Raw genomic sequence first — 16,117 nt, forward strand, 5'->3', positions numbered from 1 at the left:
TGTAAGGGGTACATCCTGATCCAATCCACAGTCAGCTAAAAATTGAGCTGAGTCGACATTGGAGGGTAAACATGCCCTCAGCAATATCTGCCAGTCTTTGTTATTTGGCTCTACAGTATTTCCTAGGTCTCTGATGTATTTCTGGCTAGCAACTAGATCTTTCCTAGGATCAGGGAATTCGGACACTATGGTTCTTAATTCCATTCGGGAAAATGGGCTATACATGGCAATGTTCCTAATGGGAGTGACTCCTGTAGTGTCCGTTTTCCCATTTGGAACAGCTATTACCCTAACGGGAGCAAGTTTAATAACCTCATTCTGATTAGATTCTACAGCCTGTGGTGAAATGGTTTCAGCATAGTGTAAGGTGCCGTACTTACCCGTTGATACGACCTCACCTGTCCCTCCGCTAGGGGCCTTTGTTACTAATCTTAAGGGTTGGGCCGTGCCTACTGTTGTCTCTGATATGGTGGCTGCTAGAGAGAGCGCCGATATTGTTGATGCTTCGTCTTCTTGATCACACTCCTGGGGAAAGTTCAAAACAGGGTACAACTTGCACGGGTTAATACTTGCATTAGTTAACTTATTAACATTATCCTTAACATTTATACAGTTGCTAAGTGCCTGTTTGTTACCCCCTGATGCGTCATTCTCCGCAACCAATTTCTCTCCTGATATGTATGGTGGCGGCGGTGCCGTGGCTATCAGTTTCCTGATAGGATTAGATCCCGCCGCCTGAGCCAATCCTCTCTGTATTTCACCCTCCTGTTGCCATAGCTGCAAATAATCATAATGTTTGATTCGTCTCTTTGCTGATTTAATGAGACATATCCTTCTCCTTAGATTTTGTAACACTTCTGGGCTAAAGCTGCCTACTCTTGGGAACTTCTCCCCGTCATGTACAGTCATTCTCTCCCATTCATCACATAAAACTTCTGTGTGTGAACCATATTTTTCACACATTACGTACCTTGCCGACCCGATTGGTCGGTTCACTAAATCAACCCGAACCGAGGTTGATCGCCCCCTTCCTGAACAACTGGCCCCCATAATTTGCAGGTGTTGCTTGCTCTACCTCTGACCTTTATATCAGGGTCTTCAGCGAACCCTTACAAAAAACCAAAATATTCAAAGATAGGTTGACGGTGGTGGTTTACCGAGTACCCCACTTACTCGCCCACGCCGACCAATACGACCTCCACACTGATATAGTGCTGGCGTACTCGACCCAGGGCCCCTATGAACCTTTGTTTACTGGAACATGTGAGTGTGATCCGCAGAGCATTAACCCTTTCCAGTAACTGTGGGGTTGTTGGATAATTCCTGAGTGACCAGCGAACTTCCCTTTTAAAAATAAAAAATTACACAAATCACGTTAGAATGTACAAATAGCGTTTATGACCCTTTTCGTACACAAATGGTACTAGGTCAGGTTACTAACTAATGCACACAATTACGTGCGGTACAATCGTTCAGTACATAAGCAACTAATCTTATGTACGGAGCGACCAGTGGAATCGACATTCAGCAGCTGCGAATTCCTTCAGCCTGAGCTTTATGGCCTATATGGGTTCCGCCCCAACCCTTCTTGGTGTTGGGCTATTTGACTCTATAGCGGACTTCCTTGTCTGCTGTACCTGGACCTCCTGGTCTGTTATGCGACCTCCTGGTCTGACCTCCTGGTCTGCTTACAGTATGACCTCCTGGTCTGCTACACTCTAATGCTCTTTATATGTTTAACAAGGGATGCCTCCCTAGCCACCATGTATGTCACTTACACGTATGTACTTCACGAGAACTCGATGATTTCTGTGGTTCAATCCCCAAAATTGTAAAAACTTATATATGCAAACACTCACTCACCACATGTACACTTTTGTTTCTATTTCTATTTCTGCGCAGAAATTTCTTTCCTTTAGACCAGATGTGTTGTAAATTGGAGAAGGATCTATTAGCTTAAATTTCGGACACTGAAATAGACTTGCGCTATTTATCGCGTTGCCACCTCTTCGCCTGTTACAATAACACTAGCGTGTGATTTGAATTACGTGGGCGTACCCGGACGCTCCGTTGCGTAATATACGCTGCGTGCGTCGGCCTTTGAGTTGCGTACGCGAGTCTCACCCTTTGTTAGAGACACGTGTACACAAAGCAAATATCCACCGTAACACAATTTTACACGTTTATCAATGTAGATGATCCTCGATCATCTACCGAACACCACACCAATCTCTCCTTGTATCTTTAGGTAGAGCTGCGTGCGTGCTTTGCAATTTATCCCTTAATGTATTACTTTTACACTTTAACTATGAAATAGCGACAAATCTCTCTTAGCGCGTTTATCAATTATAAAATGGCAAACAGGAGAGTGATATATGAAAATACACGAATAAAAAGAAATGCAGATATGCGTGTGTGCGTACGCAAGATAGAAATAAACAGTTTTAAAAGACACTAGCGTGTTGTTCTTACCTCCGGTTCCCGGATTCCTTCAGCACCCTTTACTAAGCGAAGCAGACGCTTATCCAGACAGCACTGCGAGGAATATGATCTCCCGCCCTTTGCTGATGGATAATGTCTGCTGGAATTACCTAGCAGAGATATGTGAAGGACGGACGAGCCGCCAATAGATAAAGCTAAATATTTATCTTACTTAAAACCCTTTAAGAGGTCTAAGAACACTGTACGCTATTAACGTATGGAATACCGTAAGGGTACGCACGTTGCGTAACAATCGCTTAGCCGTAGTCGAGACGCTCAAGCGTCACGTTCGCTCACGGCCAAGAGATCACAGGCAGGCACGCTATTGGCTGCCGACTAACGTAATGATTCGCTATAGCGTAGCGGACGCTCGGGACCACGAGGAGATCACCAGCGGCGCAGACGCTCACAATGTTAAACCTTTATAACTATACTATAAAACAGTGTATTATGCAGTAAACCTTGGTGTAGTGATAAGATGAGAATGCAACACTGTGTAAGCGGGTTTACACTAAAGCTGTTTGAGCGATAGAGACGCTCCTATTACCCACTGCAATATAATGAACACACAATACCGGTCTAAGGGTCTAACGCCTTTTAAGGAAATGAATGAACGTTCAAAAAGAATAATACAATACAAGTCATACACTACCAATATAACATAGACTACCTAACCAGATAACTACACATGAAATACAATATCAGTACAATAACTATATAAGAGAAACGAGAAAGAGAAGAGAGAGAGAGAGATATGGCTCACAATAACAAGACGATATGATTGCGGAGAAAACTTTTGCACAAGGGGAACGATCGCATGCGCCTCTGGATATCCAGCTCCCGATTATCAGCAATGAGAACCGTTGAAGAGTGAGAGCTGGATATGATCGGCTTGTCTATTTATGCCCCACACACAATACAATTCAATGGTCCCTACAATCTCATTGTTCACTGGACACAGGAATTCGTCTTCGCATTATAACAAAAGGTCATAGGTTGATTCATACAGGTGGGCTGTGTCTACTTCCAACTGCTCAGGTGGGTGGGAAACTAGGTTTCCCGCCACATGGATAAGTAAGTGCAAATAATAGTAAATGGACATAAACTTCTTATGTCCATAACTATTCGCACGAGCGATTAATTCGCTTCAAACCAACACCGGAATATTGCTAATTAAATACTCTTCCGATGGATACTAAACACCACTGTATAATCCTTGTCTGACCCTTTGTATCAGACAAAGAGGGATCTCTCTGTCCATGAACATGCTACATTAACTAAACTTTCAGAATCCATCAAAGGGACCATGATCTACAAAATACATTATATGGTTAAAATATATATCGATTGAGTCGCCCGCTAGACGCATACAAACTCTACCGTAAATCCGCATATCGTGCGCCTGCGGGTGCACGCGAAGGCGAGTATGCGCACGCACGGGAGAGCTCTTGCACGCGCAGCGGGAGCTCGCATGAGGTGCAAATATGGCAGTGTGCATAGTGATATTTTTCTGACTTTGACAGCCGTGAGTAAAATACCTAACTGCATAGCAAATTTACTTGGCGCAGTCGCACTGCGGACATTGCGCATGCGCATTAGCGTCTAATCGCTCCGTTGCGAGAAAAAAATAACGAGCGAACAACTCGGAATGACCCCCATGGTTTTGCCCAGCTGCTAACAAATTTGATGCTGCGATCAACTCGGAATTACCCCCATTAATACATTATTGTTGTTACTACTATCCACTGGTAACAGAGTGTCTGTGTGTACGTTCCAGCCTTTTCTAGGAGTACATTTAGCATTATTTATAGTACGGCTGTGTCCATAGGACCTATTGCCAGACAGTATACAATTCCCTATATATAATGACTATTGTTTATTTATATAGCACCACAAGTTTACATGGCGCTGTGCAGAGAACATTTGTCCCTTGCACTGGTCCCTGCCCCACTGACGCTCACACTCTAAGTTCCCTAACACACAAGTGCACATACAGACACACTAAAGGTGTGTACACACGGTGAGATAAATCTGTAAGGTGTTAGGCAGCTTGCGATACAGATTTGATCCCGATGTGCGCTCCCGTGGGGTTGGTATCGCAAGGCTAGATAGACTGTGCAGGCAAGTCACTCTGGACTATCCAGTGTATTATCTACAGAGTATACTCAAAATCACACATAGGGGGTAATTCTGAGTTGATCGCAGCAGCAAATTTGTTAGCAGTTGGGTAAAACCATGTGCACTGCAGGGGGGGCAGATGTAACATGTGCAGAGAGAGTTAGATTTGGGTGGGGTGTGTTCAAACTGAAATCTAAATTGCAGTGTAAAAATAAAGCAGCCAGTATTTACCCTGTACAGAAACAATATAACCCACCCAAATCTAAAGGGCCCTACACACTATGCGATCCGCCGCCGAGCTGCCCGATGGCGGATACGGGTCGCCGTCGGCGGGGGGCAGTGAAGTTTCTTCACTCTCCCCGTCACCTGGCTCCATGGCAGTGCAGACAAATATGGATGAGATCGTCCATATTGGCCTGCATGCACAAGCGACGGGGCACCAGCGATGAACGAGCACGAGCATTATTCATCGCTGCTGCCTCCACACTGAAAGATATGAACGGTATCTCGTTCATTAATATAACTCTCTGCACATGTTGTATCTGCCCCACCTGCAGTGCACATGGTTTTGCCCAACTGTTAACTAATTTGCTGCTGTGATCAACTCTGAATTACCCCCATAGACAAAATCTAAAGCACAGATAGTCAAAATCTGTGCTATCTGTATTGTCTGGGTTCTGGTGGAGTGTAAGGGAAATCGCATAGTCAAAATCGGGCATAGCAAGGTTCTCACCGTGTGTACACACCTTAAGGCTCATTTGTGTTACTGCTAGTTATCATCTGTAATTGACCAATTTATTTTTATTTTGCAGCTACAAGAAAACCCAAGGTGAGTCACTGGCAGTGGTGTAGCTAGGTGCCATGGTGCCCGGAGCAAGGGTCTGTTCCGGCGCCCCCTCTCCTGTACTGACTTGAGTACATGTTACATTTGAAAATAAAAAATATTTGAAAATCCTAAATCGGTGACAGGGCCGTTTCTAGACCTTGTGGATCAGGGCGAAGGTTTCCTTTGAGCGCCCCCAAGTTTAAAATAGAGACAGTGCGTGCCGAAGGCATGCAGCAAAAATATAGGGGCATGGCTTCATGGGGAAGGGGCGTGGGCACAGCATAGTACCATTTCAGATGACACCTTACTGCAGGGGTGGCCAAACAGTCGATCGCGATCGACTGGTCGATCGCGGATCGACCAGTCGATCGCGATCCGCCGCCCAGCCACCCGAAGTTGCGCCTCTCCTGCCTGCCGCTCTGCCTCCTCAGTCTGGTCTGCGGCAGTGACGGACGAGTGTATAGCTCAAATCAGGTGCCGGTTCGTTAGCCAATGAGAGCTCGCGGACCGGCACCTGATTTGAGCCATACACGCTGCCGTCACCGCCGGAGATCAGACTGAGGAGGCAGAGCGGCAGACAGGAGAAGCGCGCGCTGCGCTCTCCACACACCAACGGTGAGCTCTTCTATGGGGGCATATCTGGCATTGTAGGCACATAGCTCAGTGGGGGCATATCTGGCACTGTGGGGTCATATGTGGCACTAGGGGCATATCTGGCTCTGCGGGCACATGGCACTGTGGGGGCATATCTGGCACTGTGGGGGCATATCTGTAATCTGGTGCTGTGGGGGCATATCTGTATCTGGCACTGTGGGGGCATATCTGGCACTGTGGGCACATGGCACTGTGAGGGCATATCTGGCACTGGGCACATGGCACTGTGGGGGCATATCTGGCACTGTGGGGTCATATGTGGCACTGGGGGCATATCTGGCTCTGCGGGCACATGGCACTGTGGGGGCATATCTGTAATCTGGCGCTGTGGGGGCATATCTGTAATCTGGCACTGTGGGGGCATATCTGGCAGTGTGGGGTCATATGTGGCACTGGGGGCATATCTGGCTCTGCGGGCACATGGCACTGTGGGGGCATATCTGTATCTGGCACTGTGGGGGCTTATCTGGCACTGTGGGCACATGGCACTGTGGGGGCATGTGTATCTGGCACTGTGGGGGCATATCTGGCACTGTGGGCACATGGCACTGTGAGGGCATATCTGGCACTGGGCACATGGCACTGTGGGGTCATATGTGGCACTGGGGGCATATCAAGCTTTGCGGGCACATGGCACTGTGGGGGCATATCTGTAATCTGGCACTGTGGGGGCATATCTGGCACTGTGGGGTCATATGTGGCACTGGGGGCATATCTGGCTCTGCGGGCACATGGCACTGTGGGGGCATATCTGTATCTGGCACTGTGGGGGCATGTGTATCTGGCACTGTGGGGGCATATCTGGCACTGTGGGCACATGGCACTGTGGGGGCATATGTGTATCTGGCACTGTGGGGACATATGTGTTTGAGGTTTTTACCTGTGGGGGCCAATGTGTTATTTTGTGTGAGGCAGTCATTACACTCTGCGCAGCAAGGCTACGTCCCTTTTTTTTGTTATACCACGCCCACTTTTTGTTATGCCACGCCCCTTTTTTCATGCGCTATTATTCCTCCTAGGTAGATCACAAAAGCTTTTTAGCTTTCACAGTAGATCACCGACTCCAAAAGTCTGGCCGCCCCTGCCTTACTGTACTGTCCGTTATTCACATTACACAGCACAGTACTGTCCGTTATTCACATTACACCACCGTTGTGTCCGTTATTAACATTACACCAATCAGTAGTACCCCTTATACACTTTACGCCACACAGTAGAGCCCCGTATACACATTACACAACATAGTAGAGCCGCTTACACGTTACTCTACAGCTTCTAATGTAGAGAGGTGCTGCTGCAGCAGCTGGGACAGATAGAGGTGCTGCTGCAGCAGCTGGGACAGAGAGAGGTGCTGCTGCAGCAGCTGGGACAGAGAGAGGTGCTGCTGCAGCAGCTGGGACAGAGAGAGGTGCTGCTGCAGCAGCTGGGACAGATAGAGGTGCTGCTGCAGCAGCAGCTGGGACAGATAGAGGTGTTGCAGCAGAGGGGACAGAGAGTGATGTAGCAGGAAGTAACCTTGCTGCACAGCTACAAGCAGACAGTGAGACATATAAAGAGGGCGGGCAGAGCCCCGGCATGTGCCGGCTGTCAGTGTTTCCTGCTGTCGCCTCTGGCCTGTCCTGTTCCCCACCAGAGTCAGTGTGTGCCCCTCTGCTTTTCCTCCTCCTGCTATGTGGCTGCCTGTACAGCGGCCTGCGGTATATTGGGCAGAGTGAGGGGGGGGCAGGTGGTGGCGCGCCCTCTGACTTTTCCGGCGCCAGGAGCTCGAGCTCCACTGGAGCTACCCTGGCTACACCCCTGGTCACTGGTCAGCCAGGTAACAGTAACTGGATTAGTGACATACTGTATGTGAGGGCTGCTTATTACCCCCTCCTAACTGTTTCTACTTTACATCATGCAGAGAAAGAGAGAAAGAAATACGTCATTAAGAGCTGGACAGAGTTTGCTGTGGAGAGTATAAACGGTGGGATACAAGGAGGACTCCGCAGCACAACAACAGTAGAGAAGATCTAAGGAGCAAGTGCTGCCCACTGGGATATTACACTGAGGAACCCAGATAGGGCAGCTTCAACAACGCATGAAGACTGTGATGGAGCAACCTTTACGTTAGTATAACGGTAGATCTAAACAGCGATGTAGTCTCACCACCGCTTAGTACGGGACACCGGCTCTAAACATCGCTGTGCACATTTCATGGTCTCCTACCGTTATACTAATGTAAAGGTTGCTCCAAAAGGGCTCCTCCTGAAGTTGTCCAGTCTTCCTATAAGAACTTGAATACTTTTCCATCTTCTTCATTCTGCCTCAGTTGCATTTCTTTACAATCGCAGGTACATTTCCCATAACACAATTGCCCTCCCCTTGTATATGAACTATGGGCCTAATTCAAGGTTGATCGCAAAAGCAAAATCTTCCTCTAATGGGCAAAACCATGTGCACTGCAGGTGGAGCAGATGTAACATGTGCAGAGAGAGTTAGATTTGGGTGGGGTGTGTGCAAACGGAAATCTAAATTGCAGTGTAACAATAAAGCAGCCAGTATTTACCCTGCACAGAAACAATAGAACCCACCCAAATCTAACTGTCTCTGCACGTTACATCTGCCCCATCTGCAGTGGGATTCAAGAGCATGATCCCCTCTCAAGTGGCACTGCTACTGTGGGCACTACTGTGTGGTGTAACGTATATAAGGGGTACAAATGTGTAGCGCAATATGAATAAGGTAGACTATGTGGTGTAATGTGAGAAAGATTGTGCTACTGTGTCGTGATATATGAAATGCGGATACTATTGTGTGGCCACACCCCTTTCTTGTGAGACCACTCCCCCTTTTCTTTTTCTTTTTTGCTTCGCGTGCCTATGGCACATGCTGTTCCTTTTTAAGGTATGGGAGTGAGAGCACAAATTTATAGTTTTCAAGTGGGCACCAAACACCCTAGCACCAGCCCTGCTCCTGACCTTGGTGCCAGGAAAACATACAATTTGGGACTGTGCTGAACCTATTGCGGCTAGCAAGCGTACAGGCCCCCCGGTTCACAGTAGGGTTTCAGTACATAGAGCTGGGGCATGCGGCCCTCCAGCTGCCGTGGAACGCCCCATCCCAGCATGCCCTAACAGCAAACCTGTGGCTGGGCATGCTGGGACATATAGTTCCACAGCAGCTGGAGAGGCTGCATGTTGAATACCCCTGACGTAGAGGATTAGTGTTAAATATTTGGCACGGGCAACACACCCTTATTCCCCCCTGACTTCTAGAATAAATGACCAGTTGTGTGGGCATCTTGATCGTGTAGAGAGTATTTCCGCACTAGAAGAGGTAACCATGGGGGTCATTCTGACCCGATCGCTCGCTGCAGTTTCTCGCAGCGATCGTGTCGGAACTGCGCTTGCGCCCCTGCTGCAGTACACTGGCACATTCCAACCGCCATTGCCTAGCGATCGCCTCTGAGGCAGAGGCAGTCGCTGGGCGGGAGGGGGCTGGACAGCGGCGTTATGCCGCCGTTTAGGGGGCGAGGTCCGGCCAACGCAGGCGTGGCCGGACCGTTGGGGGGGAGGTGGCTGCGTGACGTCACACGCAGCTGCTGCGGGCCGGGGAGCGACGAGTAGCTCGCGGCCAGCACGCTAAAGCTGCGCTGGTCGGGAGCTACTCTTGAAGTGCACAGGCATCGCCGCTGTGCGACGCCTTTACACTTCTGCGGGGGGGCCGGCACTGACATGCGGGGCCGGCTAGCCCCGTGCTGGGCGTCCCCCCGCATGTCAGTGTGAATGATCCCTCAGAATGACCCCCATAGTCGGAAGGAAGGATGAGCACATTATTGTTGTGCAGGTTCTGTTTTGTAATAATGTTATTGCTGTAGGTTGCATGTGGGCTGCATTCATTAGTGATTCCCCCATGTGTCCTGTGCGCAGGCCTCCAGTCCCGGCGTTACATGTACAAGATCACATCGTGGCTGCATAACATTCCCCTCACTCACATCCTCTAAGGACACTCCAGCTGCTGTAGAACTACACATCGCAGCATGTCTTGCCAGTTTTGCTGGTAGGGCATGCTGGGATGTGTAGCTCTACAGCAGCCTCAGTGTCACAGGTTACGTACTTCTGGTTTAGGGGATCTGCCGTATGTTCATTACAACAGATCTTGTATATTACATCGGAATATTTAATTTTTCAGTGACACGACTTTTCTGTTTTCTTAACTGTATTTTGGGATTCGCCTAAAAAACAATGCCTGCTTAACGCAGACACAAGTATCTGTCTATGAGCTGTTGTATTAAAGCTTTTGCTGACAGATAGATGATCCCTCAAAGTAAAGCATAATACATAAATGAAGTTAACAAATTGTAATTTTTTTTTGTCTAATATGTAAACAACTCAGTACTTAAAAAAATAAAAAAAACATTCCTATTAATAAGTCTTAGCAAAATATGCTGCTTTATATATATTAGTCCACATAAATAAGAAGTGCGGGCAAACCTGACCCAAAATATGGCATTGGGTAGGTAGTAACTTCCTAGTAGTTTTCCCAATAAATGTGCTCTAATATAAATGGAAAGGTAACACAGCACAGTTCAAATTGGTTTAAACAGATGAAGTTCCACTCTGAGTTATGTAAAAGGAAGCAGCACATTTTTTTTTTTTAGAGACCACACAAACAACAAGTTCCAGATTGAGTAACAGAAACACAACCTTGACATGTATAAAAAGAAAAGAATTGAAGCCTCTTCTGTCATACAGTTATTCTCCACTGGAAGAGTAATGCATGGCTGTAGGTGGTCCGTATTGTTCCAGCCTAGCCTCTGTCCCAGGCTTGCTCTCTGTACCAGGAAGGGGTCCCTCAGTAGTTGGATCACAGTACCAGAATGACTTCATCAGGCTTCACCGATCCAGCGAGCGTTTCTGCGCAGCTTCACGGCAGGTGTTCCGGAGCAGATTGATCACAGAGCGCGGGTCGTCACTCTTCATAATGGCGCTTCCAGAGACAATCATGTTAGCGCCAGCCTGTCAAAGTATGATAATACAAGTTAGAAGTTGCGGAGCTTTAACCCATGAACCCTGTTTTAGTACAATGAGCATTCATGAAGCGCAAAGCCCGATAACCAACTCTGCATAGCATGAGTGACGTCTGCCGGCGGGCTTACATGCAGACCCCCTGTGTCTGAAAATCGGACTTAAGGCCCATACACACTGGGCGATTTTGGCAGTTTTGTGCGATTTTGAGGCCAAAGTCGCCCAGTGTGTATGGCCCAGCGACTGAAGACTGGCGATGATGTGCGCTCCCGCATCAGCGCCAGTGAGGTGGTTGGTGGGCTGGTTTTACCAACATGTTGGAAGAGGATATATTACTGGCACCACTGCCCACCAATGTTTATGTATAATATATACAGAGGGAACCTTCTTTATCTCTTGGCTCTTTATGTGACTAGGCGCATCCGTCTGGGCGCACCTAGTCACTGTGAGCGTCTCCGTCTGGACGGGCGCGCTCGCCCGGACGGAGACGCTCCCCATTCACTTTAATGGAGAGCGTCTCCATCCGCACGCCCAGAAAGAGACGCTCTGAATGGGAAGCGGCTCGTGCACTCCCGGCGTGACTAGAATCGCCTAATCGCCGGGAGTGCACGCCTGCGACTAGGCAGGGTGAGATTAGGAAGACTCCATCTGAACATGATATACAAATTGCAGTCAGAGTACCCATTTATATACATTATGGCAGCAGTGTCCCCCTTTTTACACATTACGGCAGCAGTGTCCCCCTTTTTACACATTACGGCAGCAGAGTCCCCCTTTTTACACATTACGGCAGCAGAGTCCCCCTTTTTACACATTACGGCAGCAGAGACCCCCTTTTTACACATCACGGTAGCAGAGTCCCCCTTTTTACAATGGCCCATGCTCCCACCAAGTCTTTCGCCTCCTGAAAATCTCTTGCTCTTTCGGAAAATAGCTCAGTGTGTATGCACTACTTTGGGTGAAAGATATATCTTTCAGAGATGTTATCAAAGTCTTTGGAACTGAAAATCTTCTAGTATGTATGGGCCTTTAAACATTATTACTATAACCAAAACACAAGCTGGTCAATTCCTACAGCAGTGGTTCTCAAACTTAACCCTCAAGTGCCTCCAACAGGTCATGTTTTCAGGATTTCTGTCTGTAGAAGCAGGTGGGACGGACCCAGCAAAATACATTAATGCACCTGTGCATGATTAAAGAAATCCACAAAACATGACCTGCTGGTGATACTGGAGGACTGGGGTTCATAACCAATGTTTTACAGGGTTCTTCACCTAAGTGGCATTTCTATTATAAAATCCCTGCAGTCCTGTATTCCTGGCCGACCAACTCATAGGTCCTGTAAAATGGTTTTCTTCAAAATATCCGGTATGTAGTAAAAGCACAAGAATCCCCTTACCCAGGACCCCTGCTCGGTCTCTCTCCTGGGCAGCTGCTACGGCAGGAGTAGGAAAGGGAACATGACTTACACTGGTTGTATGGATACTATAATATGACACGCTATGGTATGTACCATGGCCCTCATTCCGAGTTGATCGGTCGCAAGGCGAATTTAGCAGAGTTACACACGCTAAGCCGCCGCCTACTGGGAGTGAATCTTAGCTTCTTAAAATTGCGACCGATGTATTCGCAATATTGCGATTACTAACTACTTAGCAGTTTCAGAGTAGCTTCAGACTTACTCTGCCTGTGCGATCAGTTCAGTGCTTGTCGTTCCTGGTTGACGTCACAAACACACCCAGCGTTCGCCCAGGCACTCCCACCGTTTCTCCGGCCACTCCTGCGTTTTTTCCGGAAACGGTAGCGTTTTCAGCCACACGCCCCTGAAACGCCGTGTTTCCGCCCAGTAACACCCATTTCCTGTCAATCACATTACGATCGCCGGAGCGATGAAAAAGCCGTGAGTAAAAATACTTTCTTCATAGTAAAGTTACTTGGCGCAGTCGCAGTGCGAACATTGCGCATGCGTACTAAGCGGATTTTCACTGCGATGCGATGAAAAATACCGAGCGAACAACTCGGAATGAGGGCCCATGCCAACTCGCTTTTCAGATAATGCAGGAACAGCTGCCTATACAACAGAATGGGGCTTCTGCAGTGAGGAGAGCTGCTCAGCCACAGGAACCGTCTGTAGGAACACTTGTGGCTTCAATATGTGACCGCAGGGATTCAAAAAACAAAACTCATTTCCCATGCTGTTGTAACGCTAAAGGAAAGTGCTGTAAGAGTACAGACAGTACTATGGGGGGGGGATTCAGCTCTGATCGCTGGGCTGCTAATTTTACTGACCTGCGTTCAGATAGTCGCTGCCTCCAGGGGGAGTGTATATTCGCCGTGCAAGTGTACGATCCCACTTTGTGCAGTCTCTGCGCAGCCCAGGACTTACTCCTCCAGTGCGATCACATCAGGCTGATCAGGGCCGAAGCTGATGTCAGACATCCTCCCTGAAAACGCTTGGACACGCCTGCGTTTTTCCAGACACTACAGTAAACGGTCAGTTACCACCCCTAAATGGCTTCCTCCTGTCAATCACCTTGCGAACAGATTTTTTTGCACCATCCAGTCGCTGACCAGCGATACCATTTGTTGCTGTCCAACGCGCGTGTGCATTGCAGTTAGTACCTGATCGCCCGCTTGCGAAAATGCACAGCAGTGATCAGATGTGAATTACCCCCTATGTCAGTGGTTATACTCCACCCCCTAACATTCACATACAGCCAGCACCTAGAACAGGCTTTTTCAACCAGTGTGCCGTGGCACACTAGTGTGCCGCGACCAGTTGCAAGGTGTGCCGCGGAGCCAGAGCAGCTTCCTGCACCTTCAGAGTGAACTGTTGGCCCAGGCTCTTAGAGCACAGGTTCTCAAACTCGGTCCTCAGGACCCCACACGGTGCATGTTTTGCAGGTCTCCTCACAGAATCACAAGTGAAATAATTAGCTCCACCTATAGACCTTTTAAAATGTGTCAGTGAGTAAGTAATACACCTGTGCACCTGCTGGGTTACCTGCAAAACATGCACTGTGTGGGGTCCCGAGGACAGAGTTTGAGAACCCCTGTCTTAGAGGACCAGTCGTGCTCCGGCCGTGACCTATGCCTTGAAAACGGTGTGATATCATAGATCACGGCAGCCGCGTCTCACCACCCAGCCAGCCCACCCGCCTGTATACACATCTTCCAGTTCCCGCCTGCATACACAGCTTTCCTTGCCAACCCACATCCACACCTGCCCGACCGCCCGCTGCTCAGTATTCGCAGCACTCCACTATGAACAACCCCCGCCACTGAGGTACAGGGAGGAGGACAGCTGATAATATTTGTTATTTTATTTCTCCTGTGGGGAACAATAGGATTTCAATAGGATTTGTGTGGGGGGAATAAGAATTTATGTATTTATGTTGGAACAATGTGAATAATTCATGTGGGGAGCAAGAGGATTTATGTGGGGAGAAATGTGATTGATTTATGTGTGGAGCAATAGGATTTATGTAGGAAGCAACATGATTTATGTGGGGAGCAATGTGATTGTTTTTTCTGTGGAGGCCAATGTATGTGTGGATTCTTATTTTACTGTGAGGGCCAATGTGTGTTTTTTTCTGTGGGGAGCTGATGGTGTGCCTTGGCAATTTAAAAATATTGTTCGGTGTGCCGCAAGTAAAAAAAGGTTGAAAATCACTGACCTAGAGAGACACCACACAATATGCCTCTGCTGAGACTATTGTGTCACACACTAACAGACTTTCTGCAGTGACTCAGCGGGGAAATCGGCGCCATTCTTTCTTTCACCACCCGGCCCACACTAGACATCTGCAATGTCTGACGGCTTCCTTCTTTATGGCTGTGATCATTGGGTGCTGCTCTCCTCCCATCATTAGCTACTGTCTCCTTCCCAGCTGCCCATCTGTGTACTTATTCCTGCTTCTATCGGCTCAGTACCAGCTCCCCCTCTTTATGCAGCTTCTATCGGCTCAGAACCAGCTCCCCCTCTTTATGCAGCTTCTATCGGCTCAGTGCCAGCTCCCCCTCTTTATGCAGCTTCTATCGGCTCAGTTCCAGCGCCCCCTCTTTATGCAGCTTCTATCGGCTCAGTTCCAGCTCCCCCCTCTTTATGCAGCTTCTATCGGCTCAGTTCCAGCTCCCCCCTCTTTATGCAGCTTCTATCGGCTCAGTTCCAGCTCCCCCTCTTTATGTAGCTTCTATCGTCTCGGTACCAGCTCCCCCTCTTTACGCAGCTTCTATCGGCTCAGTACCAGCTTCCCCTCTTTACGCAGCTTCTATCGGCTCGGTACCAGCTCCCCCTCTTTACGCAGCTTCTATCGGCTCAGTACCAGCTCCCCCTCTTTACGCAGCTTCTATCGGCTCAGTGCCAGCTCCCCCTCTTTATGCAGCTTCTATCGGCTCAGTTCCAGCGCCCCCTCTTTATGCAGCTTCTATCGGCTCAGTTCCAGCTCCCCCTCTTTATGCAGCTTCTATCGGCTCAGTTCCAGCTCCCCCTCTTTATGCAGCTTCTATCGGCTCGGTACCAGCTCCCCCTCTTTATGCAGCTTCTATCGGCTCAGTTCCAGCTCCCCCTCTTTACGCAGCTTCTATCGGCTCGGTACCAGCTCCCCCTCTTTACGCAGCTTCTATCGGCTCAGTACCAGCTCCCCCTCTTTACGCAGTTTCTATCGGCTCAGTACCAGCTCCCCCTCTTTATGCAGTTTCTATCGGCTCAGAACCAGCTCCCCCTCTTTATGCAGCTTCTATCGCCTCAGTTCCAGCTCCCCCTCTTTATGCAGCTTCTATCGCCTCAGTTCCAGCTCCCCCTCTTTATGCAGCTTCTATCGGCTCAGTTCCAGCTCCCCCTCTTTATGCAGCTTCTATCGGCTCAGTACCAGCTCCCCCTCTTTATGCAGTTTCTATCGGCTCAGTTCCAGCTCCCCCTCTTTATGCAGCTTCTATCAGCTCAGTGCCAGCTCCCTCTTTATGCAGCTTCTATCGGCTCAGTTCCAGCTCCCCCTCTTTATGCAGCTTCTATCGGCTCAGTACCAGCTCC

The 16,117-nt window shown here is 48.6% G+C and overlaps 1 protein-coding gene and 1 long non-coding RNA gene across 11 annotated transcripts in view; one reads left to right on the top strand and one right to left on the bottom strand.

Moving 5' to 3' along the window:
* Positions 1-8,376, top strand: part of LOC134944478 (uncharacterized) — a 42,419-nt gene extending 34,043 nt beyond the window's left edge. Inside the window, exons 3-4 of the long non-coding RNA XR_010181863.1 lie at positions 5,412-5,428; positions 7,980-8,376. This is a non-coding gene — a long non-coding RNA (uncharacterized LOC134944478). The remainder of the gene's footprint in view (positions 1-5,411; positions 5,429-7,979) is intronic.
* Positions 8,377-10,216: 1,840 nt separating this feature from the next.
* Positions 10,217-16,117, bottom strand: part of LOC134944476 (ribulose-phosphate 3-epimerase-like) — a 50,034-nt gene continuing 44,133 nt past the window's right edge. For all 10 annotated transcript variants that reach the window (XM_063933065.1, XM_063933069.1, XM_063933068.1 and 7 more), the window contains one exon: positions 10,217-11,076. In XM_063933065.1, the coding sequence (XP_063789135.1) occupies positions 10,954-11,076 (123 nt within the window). In that variant the 3' untranslated portion in view covers positions 10,217-10,953. The remainder of the gene's footprint in view (positions 11,077-16,117) is intronic.

The sequence above is a fragment of the Pseudophryne corroboree genome, chromosome 7 (genome assembly GCF_028390025.1).
Source record: "Pseudophryne corroboree isolate aPseCor3 chromosome 7, aPseCor3.hap2, whole genome shotgun sequence".
In the NCBI taxonomy this organism is placed as follows: Eukaryota; Metazoa; Chordata; class Amphibia; order Anura; family Myobatrachidae; genus Pseudophryne; species Pseudophryne corroboree.